Source organism: Lineus longissimus, chromosome 4 (assembly GCF_910592395.1).
Source record: "Lineus longissimus chromosome 4, tnLinLong1.2, whole genome shotgun sequence".
In the NCBI taxonomy this organism is placed as follows: domain Eukaryota; kingdom Metazoa; phylum Nemertea; class Pilidiophora; order Heteronemertea; family Lineidae; genus Lineus; species Lineus longissimus.
In genome coordinates, this window is record NC_088311.1 from 8,244,474 (window position 1) to 8,267,785 (window position 23,312).

At 40.6% G+C, this 23,312-nt stretch overlaps 1 protein-coding gene across 1 annotated transcript in view; it reads right to left on the reverse strand.

Moving 5' to 3' along the window:
• The window catches only part of LOC135486153 (QRFP-like peptide receptor), a 55,502-nt gene that overhangs the window by 21,433 nt on the left and 10,757 nt on the right, over nt 1–23,312 (reverse strand). The window contains exons 2-3 of the mRNA XM_064768718.1: nt 5,307–5,428; nt 193–316 (exon numbers count right to left, since the gene is read on the reverse strand). Of these exons, the coding sequence (XP_064624788.1) occupies nt 193–316; nt 5,307–5,428 (246 nt within the window). The remainder of the gene's footprint in view (nt 1–192; nt 317–5,306; nt 5,429–23,312) is intronic.

Genomic DNA, 23,312 nt, shown 5'->3' on the forward strand with positions numbered 1-23,312 from the left:
TTAACTGTCCCAATATGATTGGCGATGCCAAGGAAAGCGAAATCGACTTACCTGTCTCAATATGATTGGCGATGCCAACAAAAGCGAAATCGACGTACCTGTCCCAATATGATTGGCGATGCCAACAAAAGCGAAATCGACTTACCTGTCCCAATATGATTGGCGTTGCCAACAAAAGCGAAATCGACTTACCTGTCCCAATATGATTGGCGATGCCAACAAAAGCGACAGTACCCATAGGAGGACGATCACCCGCCTGGCTCGGCTTGGCGTACACGTGTACTTCGCTTTCATCGGGTGCAGGATAGCGTAATACCTAAAAAGATAGGAAGGTCATTTAATTGTGCAAAAGGTAGACTGACAAACCATGTTTTCTTTACTGGCTCCTGGGGTCAATGGTTAAAACAGGAATTCTTCACCCAGACGCCAATTCAACCACTTCAGATATTCACATATTAAAACTACATTAGTTTGAACTTATTTCCATCAGATAGATTGGCCTAGGGTCATTTTCAAAAGAACACATTTAAAATTCTATTAAACTTCTAAAGGTCCCGTTGATTCTGTTAGAGTCTTTCAAATAAATTAATTTGAAAGTCTCTGATTCTGTGTACAATTTAGCGCGGGTATTCCTCGGCATTTTATAGTCTCCCCGCCGGGTGGTGATGAACTCCGCGCAAGGTCGATCCACGCCTGATGATACATGATTACAATCCGGTCAATACATTATCGTGCCAAATTGAATCTATCCATTTAGATGAATTACAGTTTTGAAATAGTTACCTGATGTCAAAGTACGTGTGTTGGTTTTGAGCAAGCGCCGTACCCCACATACATGTACCATCCCCATCACATATGATTCTCCTTACATGTCAATATATTTTCACCTTACCCCAAATGTCGGACATATTCTGTCAAAAAACCGGTACACTAAGACGATTACGGCGACACCGCAAAGATTTTCCGATTCAATTGGCATTCATCCAGCATCACCGTAAAGTCATGCGTGTATAAATGGCTGATCCAAAACTGATCACTTGGACTAATTGAGGATCAATGCCGAACCTGACCGTGTCAACCCTCTGATGTGTCAATCTGTGCCAAGACGGTTTCAGTTTGACCTTCCCACGGTCATGGCTTACGGCAATCAACGATTTTGTATTTTAAGTGCAAATTGAAGACTTCTCGCCCTAACGGTATCAAAACTTAAAGGGGTATACGACGTTCATACTGATGCTCCGGGAAAACAGAAATGCAATTAATACACAATGCTGTAGTGCAATTATATGTGTGACACATACGAATTTGCCGAAACTTGGAATTTATCTCTATTTATATATCTATCTATACACAACGGCATCCTGAAATTTATATTTTGTGCCGCTTATTTACGCAATTGGCAATTTTCAAATTCAATTACAAATTACAAAGTTAGATTTTTAATGAACGGCATGGGCCGTCTAAGTTGAATTGCACGGCACAATTTTACGATGAGGAACTTTATTTTTATAGCTGCGGGTGGTACCCGCGTATACGTTATGCAACGGTATACCGGCAATCAGAACGGATCATTCGATTTCAAATGAAATAATGAAATAATACTTTGTAGCCGAAAGGTGGCGGTAATAGTTAGCCACCCAAAATGAAATTGATATGAGCTGAAAATCTGTTGTGTGCTGGAGTACTAACTACTGCCTTCTACCGGTGATAGTGTTCCGGATTGTTGCTCTTGAACTCGGATCTTTGCTGGACGATCGACGAAATCTCTCGAATATAACATCAGAACTCGATATCCGATTTTATGTTGGTTTGCTCCAGGCCGAATTATACATGCCTGGGGCAGCAACTATTCTACTGTCGACGTGAGCTATTTATTGATTTCCGCACAAATATGTTCAAATATGGAATATCACAGTCAAGTTTCCGACATGAGATTTCAAGAAAAACTTGATACATATGCGCTCTTGACCCCAGTTAGAGTTACGAATCTGCCCTGGTGTTATATATTAATGTGATTATCGGTTTCCGTAAACCACTAGTCATAGATATTGTTGGCACATCCCCATAATTTTTTTTATAAAGTTTCCTATAACACCTCAATCTGACGTATGATATCGTATGGACCAGGAATCGGACACATGGGAATCCTTTGGCAAAATCGTTAAGGGGAAAAGGTTAATAGCACCTCTTCCAGTGCTTAATTTCATCTACAGGTTTTGGCATCGTGGCCCGTAACAGGTACAAGTACAATGTATATTCAATTTTGTGCGTCTGTGCAAATACCATGGCCTCTATGAAATTATTGACTCGAGGTATTCAATATTTGGTGAGTTATTGGGTGCTTTGGGTGGCAGACCAGGCCAAATGGTCCAAGCTGCTTCAATCATACGTGGGACGCCAGAGATATGTGTTTTGATCTGAATAATAAATTAGACGTTGTCTCACTTTGAAATAAAAATCACTCTGGGATGTGATCTTTGATACTAGACACACTTATCAGTCTCTGATATAAACTGGACTTTGAATGATTTGATATATATAACATGAAATGATCCATGTACCACTGCTCTCATCTCGGAACACGAGGCGTGAGTGAATTTGACTGCATTGGAAGGTGGAGATCGAAAATATTGGGGTTAAAATGTCTACTCCTTTGGGAAAAAACAAGAGAGCTTAAGGGTATGAAATAGACTTTAAATCATTATATTAACTCCTTCCTTTGATAGAGATTTTGTGGCTTGGTACGTCTATCTACACCCAAGGTACTAGCTGATGTCAGATATTGGGCTCGCGTGCTTTGGTGCAGAGACGAGTGCATGAAGTAGTCAAACTACCGCAGGTGTTGGGTCTCGAAGAAGTAGCAAACATGAGTGATATTAAGTATGGATTAATTTACTTTACCGTCTATTAGTATACTTTGTGATATGAATAAAGACTAGTAAATGCTATTACATGTACTTCAGTTTAAGTATGGATTAATTTACTGTACCGTCTACTAGTATACTTTGTGATATGAATAAGACTAGTGCCAATGTTATTACTTCAGTTCAAGTATGGATTAATTTACTGTACCGTGTACTAGTATACTTTGTGATATGAATAAAGACTAGTGAATGCTTTTACTTCAGTTCAAATATGAATTACTTTACTTTACCGTCTACCAGTATACTTTGTGATATGAATAAAGACTAGTAAACGCTATTACTTCAGTTCAAGTATGGATTAATTTACCGTACCGGTCTACTAGTATACTTTGTGATATGAATAAAACTAGTAGATGCTATTACTTCAGTTTCGTAAAGAACGATTCTCTAGTAGTTTTCCTTAAAACATTTCACTGGCCTTTTTTCAATATCATGAAGGATGGAAATAATTTTACTTGTAATAACTGTGACTGTGTATCAACTGCGAACGGAAAAATCGTACTAATTCAATTTACATATTTGTACATGACCATGTAGCTCTCCCTCTCTATTGGATCTATTGAACCAGCTCTCGATTGCATCACAGCGTGTGAGCAGTGAAAATGGCTCTTATCATGCTTATACAGTGGAACCTCCCTCAGCGGACACCTCTAGCTTTTAGATCTTCCTCAACAGAAAATAGCCTCCGCCAGGTCCCAATGCAGTAATCAGCGTCATCATCGCTGAATGAATCCTTACCCGGGTTTTCCATTATACGGCATTACAACCATGGATTGATGACTGCAATTCAATCGTCCAATCGGAATATGACGACTGAAATCGGCGCGTTGCAAATCATTTTTTTGCAGCACCGTCGCTTCCCATAATGACAACCAATTTGTCTTTGTAATTCGTATACGATAAGCTTTCGATCGCAATTTCCAAAACGGCCATGTTTAGCTCAGTGTCTTCGTAAAAGAATGCCTCCATGTTCTGATGTATTTCCTTTAGTTGCTGGTCGGTGAGGGAGAACGTCAGAACGGTCTCATACCTCCTTAATTGCTTCTTTGAGTAAATATGTCCCGTGCTGGTGAACGTCCGCCACTCTGCCAACAACGGCGGTGAACATGATTGATAAGCTCTGTCATGTCAATATTTCATTGGATTTAGGAATTGATACCGTCAGTTAGGTACATGTTTCAATCTATTCTAAAATTGTATATACTTTAGGCACTATCCACCGAGAATCTGCTTTTCACCAAAAACCCCTGTGGTACGGGACTATTATAATTCATTAATGGAAAAAAATGTCACCAGACCATCTGTTTACAGAAGTCGGTGGTGTTAAAAAAACATCGGTGACTTAAATGGTTGCTTTTCCTCTGGGAAATCAGATACTATTTGGATATTTGTCCAACCAATTTCGTGTAGTATCGGTTTTTATCTCGGGGAACGACTGCGGAGGTTATGAGTAAGAAAGGTCAGGGTCTGCAGCATTACGTATAATACAATCTAGACCCACCCACGAATGAGATAGTCATGGCCACTACATAGACCAGCTACTCCCGGCCATCACCCAATGCCATCCATTGTCACTACAGGAGCTATGTCTTTATGGCGTCAATAATTTCCTCAGGCCCAGAACCACGTTGCTTAATGGCGGGTTGTCCATGTTATCCTTAACTGAAAAATGAGGCCTGGCGCAAACATGTCATGCTTTGTCCTGTCTCTGGCGAGGTTATGTACCCATTTGGGACTAATCGATGGCTTGCCAAATGCCAGAGACATTACAGGCTAGTAACAAAATGGTATTTGGTGTCTTATCATTTCCTGTTGGCAAAATTAATCGTGTTATGGGTACGTACTGACCCAGAAAGCATTCGAAACTGGAAAATACGAGTTAACAAATGGTCTCCCACTGGTATCAGCAGATGATAGGAAGCCCATTGGTAATTAATAATGCTTCAGAATGTTTTGCACGAATCCCAGGCTGCATATACATGTGACGATAAATGAACACACAACCTCGTCAGTTTTCTATTTAAAAAAGGTGGATTCAATGTATTTTAGACTTTGACAAATGTTACATTCCTTTCCTCTCTCTACACGTGTGCATCTTGTTTACTAGGATTCGCTTGAATCATTTGCCATATATATTCCAATGTAAGATTTGGGATTCATTATGATCAGAAAACGTGACCCTTGATGATCGTTATTTCTTTACGAAATATAAACGCTGTGGCGCTGTGCAACACCAACCAACAGGGCATAGCTAAGATAGAGATGATGGAATGATTCATGTGGAAGTTACTTCTAGCCACAACATAAAAAACAAACGAAATGCAGTGCATATGAATGCAAAAAAACAAACAAAAGAAAACCCCATAAGGACACGGGTCTTACCTTTCAACACTCATGGTGGTCAGCGTCAACACGGAGCAGATAGCGGAGAGGTTCTGTAGGTAGTACAGTGCCTTGCACAAGAACTCTCCAAAGTTCCAGGTAAACGAGAAAAATTTGGCAAACTGAAACGAGAAATTATATAAAAAACAATTACATGTATATCGAAAATGGAATAGACACATTATCATTACTTATCGGAAAGAAAAAAAGTTCGATATCGTGTTTGTAGATTGGTACCCAATCTACCCTCTATGCTGGGACGAAATTCTAGAACGAAATGCGTATCGGTTACGCCTGCCATTTTACCTGGTGACATTAGCGGTCACCAGAATATCGGCGGGCTCCTGACCAAAAGATAATTCTAATTGGCGTCTGGAATTTTGGAGGCTAGGTATTTTGTTACAGCCGTGCATGTTCTTCGTCACTGTCTGTATCGCAGACAAAAAAACCAAGCACGTTTATTTGGTTCATAGAAATTCAAATGGCTGGCTGATCTAACCATTTCGTGATGCCATCAATTGACAGTGCGCCCACGGAAAGCGGTGGGAGATTATGGAGTGACTGGAATATCTTTCGGAGTGCGTGAGAAGGAGACTGCCCATGCATGTAATGTTTCTTTCAGGCATCATGGGGGCCCAGGAGGTAAATGTCTGCCTGATCATGTCGCAGAGGTATTTAAAGGTATATAAATTAGTATACTAGTAGACGGTACAGTAAATTAGTATCGAAATTTGATGTTCTCAAGGTAGCCTTTTCCTGACATAACGGTACGCTCAATGTTACTGAAGAGTGGGTAAGTACAAAACACTTGGGTCAGAATAAAAAAAAACTGATCGTAACAATTTAGTTTTTTCGTCTTGATTCACCCTTCTAGACTCAATTAAACTTTTTAATGCAACTTTGTTTGTGAAATAGGCAATAATTCCACAGAGCACTCTTGCTGAAAGAGCAGGTAGCACTTAATTTATCAGGCTTTAGAGGAAAAATTTAAATGCACCGAGCAGCAGTGCAGACGTTATCAAGCCTCTAGCATAATATCAGAGTTTCATTTGGTGCAACATTGACTTTTTGGAACAAACTTCCAGCACTTGCCGCATGAATCGATTTACAAAGAAATCGATTTTCTTCCTGCATCCCAAATTAACTACCGCTTTTCGTGCACAAATTTAGTAGAATGCAATTGAATTTTTCCAGATGGCTTCCAAAAGATCGTAACCTCGACCCCTAAGGATATACCGTAATTTCGTGGTTTAATGAGCTAGTCTAACGAGTGAAAATTCAGAGATATCGGTGAAATATTACGCAGATATCAATTACGGAAGAAATTTCCGTCAATTTAACGCTGGTTTCCGTCTGCAATGAGGTGGCGTTTGCGCTGCAAATAGATATTTTTTTCTAACTTTATTTCATTACGTTGAATTTCCCAGGAGGTGTATGCATAACCTTTCCGAAGCACAATTCCAAAAAATGAATGAAATCATGACCAAAAATCATGATTTCAATATAAAATTTCAAAATGGGTATTTCTATCAAGTCTTCCTTTCGGTAGAAATACTTTTTTTCAATTTGTAACCAGAAAATGGCGTCAACTGAGCTGTAATGATAGAAAGTTTTAGTTTTCAGAGAACTTTTTTATCGTGTGATGACCTTATTCAACATGATGAAAGCCTTTTCACTCTGCCTCCCAAATATTGCCACGAAAAACAGCTTTTTAGCTTTGGGTTGGGGCCAATTGTACATTTTTTTGAGTAGGAGAGACAACGAAATAGACGTTTTTCGAAAGGAGCTCTTCAATTTTTTTAGCAAAAATTAATATAGTCCATTAGTAAAATTGAAAGCTACATCATCAAAAAAATAACCACTGCAGAAATTTTCCATCAAACCTGCCATCGTCACTGAATTTTAACACTACTGCCATTTGAAAGAACTCCGCCACATGTCTTGCGGCACATATCCTTCAAGTTTGATAACTTCAATAAATCGAGCAACGGTAATAGATTCGAGCATGAAATTAGGTACATGTAAAATGATATCTTGATAAACTGCGCAGCGCCAACCGATTGCACGACACATACCGCGTCAAGTCCTCTTTAATATAGTCGTCAGGTACATGTAGAGTATAGCTTGTGGGAGCGATCATGTAAAAAAAAGTGGAGCTCTTTACAGCTAAAATTTTCCAAATGCACTTTCAGGCTTTTAAGAAAATAAGTTACATGTGGATCTCAAGGACAACAGTCGCATGCCAGAGCGACAGCCTTCGCATTTGCGACAAATGGGCATTTCAATTTCAATCTCAAATAAAAAAATAATCTGCGTTTTTTTTCTAAACAGAACGAAACCTAATACGCTCTTCCCCCAGCGTCTATTTTCATATATCACAATCTTCCAGTAACTGATGGCATGGTTGGAGACGATTTGAAATTAACATCGAAATACCAGTATGTCAAGCCTCAGGAGTTGAGCCTTTGCTACCGAAAGACACTACTTGCTAAGCTATATACTTGTATAGGAAACTGTGCATCGCACATCTTGCAAAGTTTTCCTTGTTCGATGTTCAATCAGGATAAATGAGGCAGTTACATTTTTGACGTTATAGGGAAAAACCTTCGAGATCGATGTTAAAAACTATGGTTTGTATTGAGCATAACTCTGCGGCGGAATGTAATAAGTTTTAAATAATTTCCCCAAGGTTCGACAACAGCAACGTTCCATTTGAGATCAATTTGATATTTCAAATTAGATAATAATCAAATTCAGTTTTTTTAACGGCAACTTTTACCAAACCTTCTTTCAGTTGGCGAGGAAAGAAGTCTTTGAAACTTTGAATAAGACGACTGGGGAATCAAGCCTCGATGCTAATTTTCCTGAAAGCGTGACGAAACTCATCATTAGTATCGCTGAAAATATGCATACTGCCTTTCACGTCATCCCTGGTGGATATAGGTTATTTTTTGTTCCTTGCCAACAGGTCATCTGTCAGGCTAGGATCCCAGAACGCCAAGACATCAGGCCGTCAATTAATTTGGGCGACAAGCCATCGGAACTCCTCGATTCTACTTTTCCAGGAGATGTATCACAAGGTAGCTGGTTTAGGGAGTTCACGGAAATAGCAAGATCTGCATGTATCTGTACCGACACGTGGCCGACTATCCAATATGTATAGCACTTTACACATTCAGAAAATGTGCGATACCTCGCTGATTCGCGATACCGATCTTCATCTAGTTTTACACCAAATACACTGTCATATCGAATTGGGAAATCATATCTAAATCAACAAGAACATACGTATTGATGTGCGTTTTGTGCGCAAACCTATTTTAAGAATGGCACTGGTTATAGCGAGAGTGTGGGAGAACCCCAAACCAGGCGGTCGTCCAATCGGCGGGTGAGAAGGGCGAAATAGCTCGTTGGTCGACAACTTCCCGTTTTGGGATTGTTACCTGGCATGCCTGACTGGTAATATTTACGTATTCTTTGTCCTAGCATCTGATTGAGGAGGGTCACCCTCCCTATCAGCAGCAGGTCACGTATGGCAAGGGAATCTAATTAGTACGGGAGTCGATGGTAATCAAAGGTCCACGGTCATTACTGACCCATCCCGGTGCCTTTGGCAAGTATTAAGTATTAAGTATTAGACAACCACTGATGGTCGCCATGAACGTGTTCCACGGAAGAAAATTTGCAATAAAATGGGATTGTGCGAAATGTCGAGTAAGCTGACCTGTCGTTCGAAAAGGTCGAGTAAATTGATCCCTCGTTCGGAAAAGGTATGTTAGTGGGGTTTTTTTTTGCTAGTTCGTGTGAACTGTGGTTTGGAAGCTGACGGTTCAATGGATAGATTATTCTCGGTGTAGCTCAGGAAAATTAGCGAGAGGCTCTGCCGTAGCGCTGCTTCGAATAAAGGTAGCGTTGAACAAATACCGGCTGGAGCAATAAAGGAGCCTTCGACTTGAGTAGCATCGTAATCATCTTTGGATGAACTAGTCATGGTCAAAGTCATGAAGATGCTTGTGCGAAGTTACTACAAAATGTTCTCCTATAGGCGACGACTCCCAGTTGACCGATCTCGATGCAGTAATGTGATACGCTAACAAAAGCGCTTCAGAGTCCCTCTCCTTCCGTCAACAAATGGCCAATAAACTGGACAATAAAAAGCTATCAGCGCTGATCTCCGATGATATTTAAGGTTGAGACCTGATGCGGCATAATCTTATTCACTTATCTCCCTGTTGAACGGCAATACCATTGATTTATCAACACCACATCACCCTGCCAATGGTCACACCAGGTCATCAGATATGGCAGAAAAATACTATGTTTGGAGAGATCTGATCATGGTAGTTTTTATATAGGTAAATCTGCCACGGTCGTCCCCTCTTCTAAATGCCTGACAGGATTATGCGCTATCGTCGAAAAGAAGAATAAGGGAGGTCTTATCGTTCAGGAGAAAAAACGTGTTCGTGACCCTTTTAACGGACGAGGTCTTTGCTTGCTGCTTGGCCATTCGATTAGTGATTCGTGTAAACTGCTCTCAGCGTAATTACATTTTCTGAATGAAAGTGACACTACAACAGACGTTTTGAGATATAAAGGATATAAAGGGCTTTCCAACAAAAGTGTTTTCAGAATCTTTTTTTGATGTCATGTTTTTTTGTTAGCATGGTCCTTCCACGGCGCCATCGGGCACGGCGTTGCCATCGATCATGCAACATACATGTATCTAGTCAATCAAATCTACCATGCTATTACTATAGGTCATTCTTCTTTAAAATCTACCTCAATAGCATTCCGCGAAGATGACGTCACTGCAGCTGCTGCCCTCTATTTCCTCATCGCTGAATTACAGGCAATGTCGGACAAACATGCGGTTTCGTAATGGATTCAGGCTTTCTAACTAGGGCATTTAGATTCATTCTGGCACATGTCCGAGTGTTGGAAATACTACATAATTGTTCTGAATATTTCTCTCTCTGACTCTATGGTATCATTCATGTTAAAAACAATGCAGGGTCAAAGATAATTGACTTTGAAATAAGCTCACGTGCGTAGAAATAAGTGTCGATGTCCGACTGTCACGTGACTAAAACGTCATCAATATCTTATGCAAATGACCTTGTGAGCTATAAATAGTGACTTCGCGGAATGCTATAGAGTTCGTTACGATTTCTCATATATGGCTCTAGTGACCGATAAATAAATCACTGATTTGGCACACCTGTGCAAACCGGCGTCATATTCAATCAACCTCAAACTCACATGCAGGTGAAGTTGAGTTTCGAATCTTGATCAGTAGGCTTAATGATTCAAATCGATTTGGGCTGAAAGCTCTAATCCAAGGTGTTTAATTTTGCAAGCTTTTAACCAGCGAACTTGTCGCACACGGCCTTCATACATTAGCACTTACGAGAGTAAATATGATATATTGAGTATAACTCTGATATCTGCAGATGGGATCTGCGATGACGGCTAATTTAACGCCTCGTCTGACCGTCATTGGTAATGTGCGATCATCGCTCATCTTTTCCACTCGACTTTCTGCAGAGTATATCGAATACCACTATAGTGTGCTCTGCCGTCCGAGAATACGTAGTATACGCGATTATCTGCAATTCGATTCATTGCAATGAATCGTTCAGTGTGCGGTGATCATGAAATTGTAGACAGGGCAGTACAGTCAGTTGCAATGAGTTGCAATGAATAGTCACTTAGTGTGCAATATCTTTTTAGCAATTCATTTCCACTCAGTGTGCGACGGATGTCTTTTCGAATTCAACAAATTACAACAATGATGAATTGCAATTCATTGCAACTCACTGCATCTTGTTGAGTTGTAAATAATCGCTCAGTGTGCGGCGGCGGGCATGTCATGTCATGTCATTTCTTTTTTTTCTCATTTTACCGCCATTATGAACTTTCTTCGAGCTTTATCGCCGCCGTAAAACCTCAATTATTTCTTCAATTATGTGGGAGACACGATGATAGTTTATGAATTGGAAAATGTTCAAGGCAATTATTTCAAGGTTGCTAAAAATTCTGATTGAGTGATAAAGAATTTGGCTCATTAGAATCCATTCTACATTACCAAGGAGATGCGTTGGTAGTCGACTCCCTGCGCGAAGAATCCATCCCTTCCGCACCTGGGTGAGACAACGCTTGAGCAGTTACACGGATGGGATATTCCTGTTCTTGTGTTAAATAACTCCCTATAAACGCCAAAAGCTCCATCATTTTCAATCAAGTTACCACACAGTAATATCGCCATAGGGACTTAAATGAATCCTCTTCGGATGTCTTTTGTCACGCTGTCCTGTCCGCCGGCGGGCATGTAATTTCACGGATATTGCCGAATCAAATCTTTCGGATGAGTAGACATTTTTGTGTAGGCGATATCTGAAACGCCTTAGGGATTTGAAGCAATCGTATTTGAATGGTTACGTGACATTATAATACATACGTTATTAATTTTTCCGACTGGAGAAATAAAAATGAAATTGTTCCAATGGTTCGCTTTACAGACATGGAACACTAGTTGAACATCTCTTTTGAGCCAACGTCAGAACAGGCCCCAGGGGATTGGAAGTAAAGAGTGTTTCTGACTGGAAGATTTATAGCTATTCCAGTGAATGAGTAGAACTAGTGGAGGGTGTTTATACTTTGTTAATTAGGTGGATTCTTAAACAAAATCTAAAATGAAATAAAAACGAAATGCAATTATGACAGCGGTATTCTAAGTCAAGTCTAACATTGGTATAAAATTGTCGTTAACATCTTAGGATCAGCATTTCCGATAGGCCCAAAGTTAGGCAGATCAGGGAAGTTGGGTGAAAAGCTTGGTAATCCATTTTCCCGCCTGAAGCTATAGTAATCCATTTTCCCCGCCTGATGTTACTGACAAATGAGGAACTCCGCCAAAATGGTCATGTCAGGGCAGACAAATCAAACTATAAAGAGAAATCGTAAACTTGTTACTCGCTGGCATAATTTGTTTTTCTCCAGTTATTGCCCACTTATTTCCGTTCTGGAGTGCTCGCCCAACATGTGTGTTTGCTCCAGTGATCGTTACACTTTGTCTAATGGGCAGTAAATCAGTGCATTCAATCATCCGCTGGTCAGGGAGTCATGCGGTCCCCATCATTTACCGCGTCCTCGTGTCTTAGCAATGCGTCGATTGCGGGGTGAAACCAATTCACATCCGTTTCAGGTCACCAGGTTGGAGAAACAAGTTTACGACCTGGACAAAAGGATTCTCTTTGGGCACGTACAGGTGTAATTTATCCGGACCTCGTATTTTAGCAATGGGTGGGTCTCCCAGAAGTTAATCAGCATGTGTCTCAAGATTATGATGCGGAAAAAAGATTTATCAATAATACAAATTTTCTCTTATTGTCCACTTACCTCCCTGTAAGAGTGCTCCCCAAATAAGTCAGTTTGCTTCACTGGCTGTTTCATCTTCCTCAATGACCTCTAAATCACCTTAGTTTGACACGGCATGATAATGTTACCAAGTTATGTGCCCTTCAGACAACAATTACATCGCGGATATCGAATTTGGTTTCGGGTGTACTCAATTAGAAGTACGAACAATATAACACTTGGAAGTCTTAAAGTGCAAGTCGATCTGGAGGTCTTCGCCATACTTCATCGGTCAATGCACTTTCTGGACAAACAGCAGCAGTTGTACAGTGTCTTTCAGAACTTTGGTTCACGAGTTAATAGGAGTGTCCCTCTTTCCTCCTATAACTAATCGTGATTTCGCCAAGTGATGCGCCGTCCCGAAAGCTGAGTTGGTTAATAAGACAAGCCATATGAAATGGACCGTACACTTGATGAGTCTGTCTTACCAACTTGAAGTTGAACGCGAAAAATGTGCAGTTTAACAGACAAGTAATTGTAGCGATGACAAAACATCCGAGGACACAATAATTCTTAACAGGACAGATGTTGTGTTTGGTTTAGCTGGTGATTTAATGTACCTATTCAAATGAACCCTTATTTCGCCAGTACCAAAACTATGAAAAATGTCCCATTGCTCGGAATACTTGAGATTTTAATGGAAAACATCAATAGTCTGAATGAAATAGGTTTCGTTTTCGTTGGAATCATACATTCAATGACAGATCAAGCCCTACTTTAACAGGACTGTCAGTAAATACCTGCCGAAACTCCGCGGCAACTGTTCACGTTCACAATTACGACTTTTCGAAAGCCTTCTGCTATCTTCACATCATAACAATGATTGATTTCAGCCTGCTGTACATTTCTGGCTGCACTGAATATATGAATTTCTAATGATTCATTTCCTTTCATGCCTCAGAAAATTCTTTGAAACCAATGCGAAATAGAAAGCTCTTCAGTTTTGAGTTCTACATACATGGTCAATGGTCTACCCTGCAGCAAGCGTTTCCTTCATAAGTTCTTATGCATAATTCACCTTCACCTGCCCTTTTCTTCGATATTTTGCAATGGACAAAAAAATTACCGATGTGCTTGTTTAATGCAAGCTGCATTACATCGCGTTTACGCCGGTCGAGAGGCGCCTGTAAAATAGGCCCATACCCGTATCAGGCCTGTGTGAAGAAGACGCATCTAAAGCGGCGGGCTCGTCGACACAGTTCCATTATATCTAATAGCATTCCGCGACGTTACTATTTATAGCTCACAAGGTCATTTGAATAAGATATTGATGACGTTTTAGTCACGTGACAGTCCGACATCGACACTTATTTCTACACATTTGAGCTTATTTCAAAGTCAATTATCTTTGACCCTGCATTGTTTTTAGCATGAATGATACCATAGAGTCAGAGAGAGAAATATTCAGAACAATTATGTAGTATTTCCAACACTCGGACATGTGCCAGATTGAATCTAAGAATCTTAGAAAGCCTGAATCCATTACGAAACCGCATTGTTTGTCCGACATTGCCTGTAATTCAGCGATGGGGAAATAGAGGGCAGCAGCTGCAGTGACGTCATTATCGCGGAATGCTATTATAGACGCCTTCAAAACGTTCGTGTCACTGGCATGACTTGTGACTGATCAAATCAAATACCCGGATGCGAAAATGATATTCCAAAGCAGTCTAAAAGCATCTTCTTTTTCATTTTCTACGAATTCACAGTTTACTGCATTGCATTCCAAAAAGTGTTCGATGTATAATTCGAAGAATCTCTTTTTCCTGATATGAAGTTAGAATTGTCTTAAAATACGTTGTTCTACTCACTGGCAACCTCCATGTCAAAGCAGCTTGGTTTTACAGAACTACTCTAGAGCTCGGGATGTTGAGCACCACCAATTTCTTCCACGCTTACCAATGTTTATTCCCCTTTGCAACGATTTCTTTAACATTATCTTGACTTATCCGCATCAGAAGTCCCTCTTGCATTCACCTTCTAACACCCTTTACTGATTAGGCAGTGTCTCAGCACTGGTGTAATCGAAAACCCGGATGCAAAAATGACTTTCAATTCAGTCTCCACGCAGCATCGTTTTCGCAATTACTAAAATGTATTCTTTTCTGCACTGCATAAAGAGAGTGCTTGAAAAAATATTAAACCATTCAGAGCAGCTCTTACACTTTCCTTGATGCCTAAAATGGCTTTCATTTCGCTTCGGCAATGTCAAGTTCGTACATCTTCATTGAGTTTATAATCGTGTTAGAGGAGACTTTCCTTGGTACAAGGACTACATTTACAGAGTAAATATCTCTTGCATTTTCTCTCTCAGAGCGGATGCACTTTTTTGACAACTTCAACGGTAAGCTCTGTCGATTTTATGTAATTGAATACCTGCGGTTTATTACACTCGCTGTACCATCAATAGGATAGGTTCCGCAGAGAAAGTAGGAATGCTTTTTACTTGTGATAAGCCAAAATGAATATTTTTTCAAAAGACGCTGATTGTTTCAAAGGCGACTTGTTCGACACGATCAAGCGAGAACCGACCGAACGGTTGGAGCCAGAGGTCTGTGTAATCAAATTATTCTTCGGGGAACGATCGAGTTTCAGTCGAGCATCGCGCGCAGTGTCGTCCTGCACCAAATCAGCTTGCGGTTGACTAAATATTGAATTTGAATTACCTCTGCGTTGTCAACACTGTCAATGACGGGTTTTGTTAGATGAAATGAACGCTGATGATATGGCTATAGATTTCGTCAGTACCTGTACTGGTTTCTGGATTCCTTCTGAAATAATTCGAATCATGGCCGTCCAAGTTGATATATTATAACCTCACGTGTGGCTACTTAGCTTCCTGAAGGCCGCGATATGCTTTCTGTTCTTATGCATCTTTTGGTCTGTTTCCTCTCAAGCGAATGAAGGCACAGAATCATCTTCGCCACATTTTTGAATAAATTGATTTGACTCTTCTCGAAATGTAACTTTTCTGTCCTTTACACAAAGTATCAAGGCAACAAGAAAGGCACGAGATGAGGTAGTCAAAGGTTAATTGCGCAGCTCTAAAAGCTTTATGGTTTCTTTTCTTGTTGGAAACTGTTTTGACCAATGCTAATTTGCCGTCTGAAAAGATAGCCACAATGCTGGTATTGGGGACTCATACCTTGAGGCAGTTGTCGTCCAGACAGATAAGAGTCATCAAAGTATGTTCTACTTACAGTCTACGGCTTATCCTTACAAAGATAATTGGTCTTCTCTCTTTCCTTGTGGTGTCTACCTTTTGAAGGAAGCTAATATGACTTTATTGGATTAGTTCCTCTGCAATTACCATTGAGACATATCGCTTCGGTGAGGAAAAGGTGTTATTTAATTAAACATAGGGGCCGTTGCAGAGGCCAGGGATTCCTACCAAGATAAATATAAAAGTACGCAGTCAAATGTAGGGCCAGGGCTTGGTTGTTCAAAACATGACTAAAGCTGGCGTTAACGTAACTTGGCATCGCCTTCAGTTAAGACCATAAGACCAAATTAAGTGACAAAACTTGTTTCGAACAACCGGGTCCGGGTTTCGCTTATCAGATTCCTCCATATGTCGCCTCTCTATAAGACTTCTTATCAATTATATCAGAAGCTGCTATAGCTGGAAAGGAGCTTATTGTTTGGTACATTTCATGAAAAGTCACTGCACGTAAAACAAGCTTCAAATGACTGGAAAAAATTGTCACTGCACTGCTTCAAATGTGTTCTAGGTGATTTCTAATCCGATTCTGTCAGAGAGAATATTTTATGCTGCGGGCTTTGAAAGTTCAAACGATGTATAGAATGTTGTTCAACTGATTTTTTTTTCTGTTTGAAATCACCAAAAACCTGAGTGCTATTTTTTCGTGAAATGGACTGTTGTAGTCTTTAGGAAAAGTCAGCTCGATTCGACAATGCCATCGGACTAATAATGAACCATAAACTGAGATCCATTAGATTACCACTTTGTTTGTCTCAGTGTGTTGCCGGTCTTGTCTTCAGAGGCGGATGAGGGGGCGAACCGCCCTTGCACTGAATCAGACGTTTATCCTCGGGCGCAAAGATCCACAAGTTACAGAAGTTACTTTAGAGACTTGTAGAGTCAAACCCTATGACAGGATATAATATTTCCGTTCTATAAAATGAGGTAGCCTTATTCTACGTTTGGTCAGTGTTCACAAGATATGATTGTCCATCGAAGGTATAATTCTCTGCCCAATGAAAGCAATACAGGTTGGTTGAGCGAAGACGGCGAATCTTAACAGCAAAACGGAAGCAATTTTAAAGAAGTGATTTCCTATTGCTACAGCTACAAAGTTGTTCCCGCGCCAAAGACATGTTTATTGATTGATCATCAATGTATTATGAGGCAGCAAACGTATTAAGAGCAACGTTACTCATACACTGGGCAGCTATCCGAAATCAAACTAATCTACGCACTTTTATATAATGTTTTTGTTGCCGAACTCCCAATTTTACGGGGCCTCGCAAGATTCCATATCGGTCCGCCACTAGCCATGTGTGTGAGGAGTGGACCGTTGATGAGGTCGTCACACTCTGATGGAACCTGATTCTCAGGTCCCGCTATACTGACCATGGTTAACATCATGACCTTTGTGATTTGGCTGTATCATCAGTGATAATGAAGATATGTGACCAGCTGAACCGCTTCACCTGCTTCATGACAGTATACCAATTTTCACCAGGTGTTGCGAAATCGCATTTGGAAAGGTAATGAGAGGGCAAGGTCAGATGCGTGACGTCAATATCGGATACTGGATGTGACTAGAAAGACGATGGCCAAAGGTAACTTTGTAAGGGATTCTGACAGTCACGAGCCTTCAGCAATGCTCGACTGTTCAGTCTGATTTAATCAGACTGAATAGTCGAGCATTTTTTGGTTTTTTGTCTCTTTCCAAGGTTGAAGGTCATTAACAAAATATGCATATCGAGAGGTGACCGGGAGTATTGAAAACCACTGGTTCAATTATTATTATTCTTTTTTAAATATACATACAACATGGGGAAGAGCATGTGATTGGTTTTGTCGTAATAGCAAAATCATTTCTCGTCACGATTGTACGTGATTCTTCTTAAGAGGCCTACTCATGTTGACATCCTCGGTGACATCTTCGAATGTGCACCTATCATCCTGTCTGTGTGGATCGTTACAGAAGGATATCAACGTAATGGATGCTTAATGGACCTAATCATCGAATCTCATGGGACATATCCGGCCCTATATTTTTATAAACAGGGTGACGCTCACCATACAGTGATTCGGCTTGGGATCCCCCTAGTGCTTTCCCGTAAACTCGAGGATTGGCGGGCACTTTCATGTTGCAACAACGCAGGAAGTCTCGTGGCAGGAAGCCCACGCGGTCACGGCACTATCATATGCCGCTGGAATCCCGAGAGAGGAAAACAGTTCTGGGAGGACTAAGTAAGCAAGAAACAGAGGAGGACAGAAAAAAGATTCGGACAGGGGAATCTCTTTACGAAAGAAGGCCAATGAAATGCAGACACCAGCTAGTTGTCGCCCCATGTAACTGCCAGAGCGACAACTGGTATGCCTGTATTGAGGCTCACTCCAAAAACTCGTTGATGGAAAACATGGCGGGTACATTTCCAGACACTATAAATAGAGCGACAAAATTTTCTCGTTCAGTATGAATTTTCTGTCCCTCGGAATGTGATATTGCCCTCGACTTGCGTATTCCTCGGGCCAGAAAAACCATCATTGCTCTCGACAGAGGGCTGTGTTTGATTGAATACAGTTCAATCCTGTCGAAACGGTAGGACACGCAAACAAAATTGATCATATATGTAGATAATTTAGTTCTCCCGATATCGGTGTAACTGCAGACACGTAAGCTACGCTCATCAAAATGCCCAACACAGCCAAACACGGTGAATTAATTTTATGTTTTTATTACGTTATTGCCAAGGTTATTTGAAGAACTTTATGAAAAATTTGTACTTTCGCGATTTTATTTCCCTACATTTAATTGATTTAAAACTTCAAAGATTTGTAAAAACTTAAGTTGTGATGACCTTCATTTGAATTACATGCACTCTGGCATTATGTGCAAGAAAAAGGAAAAAGTGACTTACTACACTTTAAATAATAATAAATTCACATATGACAAATGGTGTGTTTGATATTCAGCTCGCGTGTCCGTAACCGAATAAAGAGACAAGCACTGTACTGTAACGCATACCAATATTTTCACGGGTTCCCTGAGATTTCACGTTATGTATTAAGCTGGCGGTTTTTGTCGCAGTCCTTTCATTTAATTCAATGATTTCGTTTACCTTGAAGTTAATGCTTTGAATCAATATTTAGTAAAAGCCATCTTGGAAGGAAACATCTTTAGATCTTTTTTCTCAGAAAAAATAATGACATTAACTAATGTTTCAAGCGTACTTAGTATAACAAAATGACATTACGGTAGTGTTCGGGTTTAATTTGATATACTTCGTATAAGTAAATTAGGAGCAAAGGCACGCATCAATACCTTTAACCTCTGTCGCGTATCAGAAAAACAGATCTGAGCGCTTCTCCACGTGAGAATTCTATAGCGATTCTTGGTTACACTGAATAGTTCTATATGTTCGCCAAGAAATTTGACTAGTGTCTTGACCATCACTATAGACAACTCACATCGACCTTTATTAGCTTTTGGCGACTTGGCCTATCTTTGTCCCTCAACGAACAAGCTGACCATGCACCAAGGACGTGGCCAAACAGCCAATCCTTAAATCTGTGACACGTCGACGATCGACAGGGAATTGCGGCCAGATAAATGCTGATGATGCCCAGAAAACCTCCAACAGATACATGTGATTCGACTTGAAGAGAGGTTGCTTTCAGATCAAATTTTCAGCTTCCAACCGACCACCACGACGTCGCGACGCCTCATCGCAAACAAGTCCGAGTCGGAAAGGTACACTTTCCCCATGATTTATTGTGTCCGATTCGCCCCGGCAGAAGCACCTGGCATCTTCCCACCAAATAATGACTTTTCTATCGCGGCAACTTGGAATACTGACTTGCTCTTAGGCTAAATTGTCATATTATTGTTTCCCGGAGCCAAAATCTTTCGGGCTCTTCAGAGATCCGGGAGCGCCTGGAGAGCAAGGTCAAGTTTTCGAAGCCGGGGGTGGCCGCGGGGACTATTCAGGATCATCGCCCCTATCAATTTGTCTTGACCCAGGTTGATTTGTTCTGGAGAGAGGAAGGAATCATGGAGGTTTGCTACGTGAGCAGACTTAGAATCTCAGTTTTGCCAGTGCAACGCCATATAAACCTCGTCATCCATATATAAACTTAACCGTTGAAGATCAAAGTAGTGGATGAAAAAAATCCTCTATCATTCCCCGATATATTCCACCTGAGGAACGATCTACATACGTCCGTCGCTGTGCAGACAGGGTGGTGCAGCACACAAATTCGGCACATTCGGCACTCAAATTCGGCACATTTCATTATTATACGTAATAAGTATAAGCAAAGGAAATTAGGCCTATTATTTATTTGAATGTATTGTTTAACCTTCAAAATGGCGTTTAACATGTGATGAGTTGTGAGGATATTCCGACAAGAGTCTGAAGGATCAATAATTGAGTTACTTCGCCTATTAAAGGACATGCATCATTTTTGTATGTCGAAGCTCTTTATCATTCTTTAGAGAATTACCTTCAGTCAACTGTAACCGATATGACTAATGCGATCGGATCGCACCATATTGATAGCCTTCGTATAATGCATGTATCTCGCCCCCAAATCACCACAGAAGCTAATGAATAATTCAGAAGAAGATAGCTTTAGACATTAGCAAACGATTCTCTTGCATCAATCTTTTTTTTTCACATGCATTTGTGCTTCCAGGTTCGCATTGGTAAAACCTTTATCATATCTACGCGGGAAGCGATTTTAATAGAGCCCTTTGTTACCCGGACATTCTATCTGGGACATTTCCAACTGTGACATCGGTTCAACACTGCGCAACATGCATGCATGAGAGTCGACTTTATATGAATTTCAATTTGAATTGAGCTAGCTCGACTTGAGAGAACTTGATACCACATCATCTTGTTGGTAAACCAAGTCACAGTGCCATCCTGATGAATCTTGATAATCATAATCAAATTCCCCATTTCATCCTTTGTTAGCATCGGAAAAAATCGGAGTATCCGATGACGATACTTGATATATACTCCCTCAACTACGATGGATTTTATTTTGTGTTTCGGGAATTCAAACTGAAGACAGATAAAGAAATGCGTCAAGAACATTCCGTGCGATTACCGCTTAATGGTGCCTTAACATCAAATGATACCAACCAAGTATCATCTTTGCCGCCAAAACCTCTAATGACACTCACTAAGTCCTTCTCCAAGCAGATCGAATAATATTCTCTCTGCCAGTGCTGACTTCCATTGCACCATGGTGAGGCCCCGGATGTGCCACAGGCGTGTAACGATATCGAAATCAACTGATCAATAAATCAAAAGGTCGATCAGTCGCCACAAAACTGACGGAAACACGCAAAAAAAACCCTGAACAGAAAAGAATAACATATGCTGAGATCTTTTTAGAGTGGGTGTATTGATTGTTTCTGTGCTGATCGATCGCTATTATTCTAGTATCTTCAAGCGCCTGTGATCAAGTGTAATCTCAACCTATCGTCACGTGGAGTCGCGGATTCAAAATGGCGACCTGTGTTGGAAATCTCGTATTAAACGACGTATACACATAGTTACGCAACAGCCCAGGAGTCTGTCCTTAAGCGCATTGAGCGGGGCTCAGGGGCATGAGATGTAACAGGTGGCATGTCTACTCTTCTATCTTTGATACAAAACCCTGGACTCCCTCAGGCCGTGTTACAACGGTATTTATTTGGAATTTAGAAATTGAACATTTGAAATTTTACACACCCCACTTCGGAGCAATGTAACAACATTTATATTAAACTTTTGCCCCTCAAAACAGGTGAGAAAGAGAATTGGTGTCATATTTATTTCTATACCATGATAAGTCCATCCCGTAGTGTTTACAGCGACCTTCAGTCAAGGAATATGGGAAATCGAATAACTGATGATGAATATGAGAATTGCTTCTAAGCAACCGGCGTTTTACCATTCAGCTCAGGGCCGAAATCCGATATCAGCAAAATTATGTAAAGCAACCATCACCATTATCGATTCCAGATACTTTTTTAAGAGTTCCGTCGTGACGATAACCAGGAGGATAACAAGGCTGATCTCACCCTAGTGGCCGTACCTAAATGTAAGGAACAACTGGCCCAAATTCCGAAAACCATGCGGGGTTTTGTGAGAAGTTTAATTTACTCAAGCTTTGGCCCTTAGAACGCAGTTCGACAAAAGAAATTATGAACATGATATCCAAATCGCACTTATAGTTAGTTGTCCGGTTATCGCTATGATACTTAACTAAATCATCAAGCACCGTGAGTATGTGAACTGTTGCTATCAAGTCAACTTCCAGATCTAAACAATTTCACACAGAACACTAAGTACTGAGAAAACTTTTACTTGTCAACGACTTTCTGTACTAAGACCGCGCTATCAGGCTCGTCACTTCTTGCTCAAAACGGTTCATTACATGATTTTGTCCGTTACCTCGCAGTTAAAAGAATTCAGGCCAAGGTCTATTGTCTTTAAACAAAGCCCGCTGCCACTAATATCTCGCAGTTAAAAGAATTCAGGCCAGTGATTGGTGTCTTTAAACAAAGCCCGCTGCCCATTACCTCGCAGTTAAAAGAATTCAGGCCAATTTCTGTTGTCTTTAAACAAAGCCCGCTGCCACTTATCTCGCAGTTAAAAGAATTCAGGCCAATTTCTGTTGTCTTTAAACAAAGCCCGCTGCCACTTATCTCGCAGTTAAAAGAATTCAGGCCAATTTCTGTTGTCTTTAAACAAAGCCCGCTGCCACTTATCTCGCAGTTAAAAGAAGTCAGGCCAATTTCTGTTGTCTTTAAACAAAGCCCGCTGCCACTTATCTCGCAGTTAAAAGAAGTCAGGCCAATTTCTGTTGTCTTTAAACAAAGCCCGCTGCCACTTATCTCGCAGTTAAAAGAATTCAGGCCAATTTCTGTTGTCTTTAAACAAAGCCCGCTGCCACTTATCTCGCAGTTAAAAGAATTCAGGCCAAGGTCTGTTGTCTTTAAACAAAGCCCACTGCCACTTATCTCGCAGTTAAAAGAATTCAGGCCAATTTCTGTTGTCTTTAAACAAAGCCCGCTGCCACTTATCTCGCAGTTAAAAGAATTCAGGCCAATTTCTGTTGTCTAAGCAAAGCCCGCGTCCCATTACTTCGCAGTTAAAATAATTCAGGCCAAGGTCCGTTGTCTTTAAACAAAGCCCGTTCGCACCTAGGTCTAAATTCCAATTGTCCTACTGTCTTAACAAAGGGTTATCAGGGCAAATCTTGATTACATCGACCCCCAGGAAAAAGCTTTTGATTGGGATCGATAGGTTTAAACTGGCAAGGGCAAATAAACGACATTATTATACGTGTACTATCGTTTGGAAGATGGGTCATGCTTGACCGCGCAAGCCATGGTG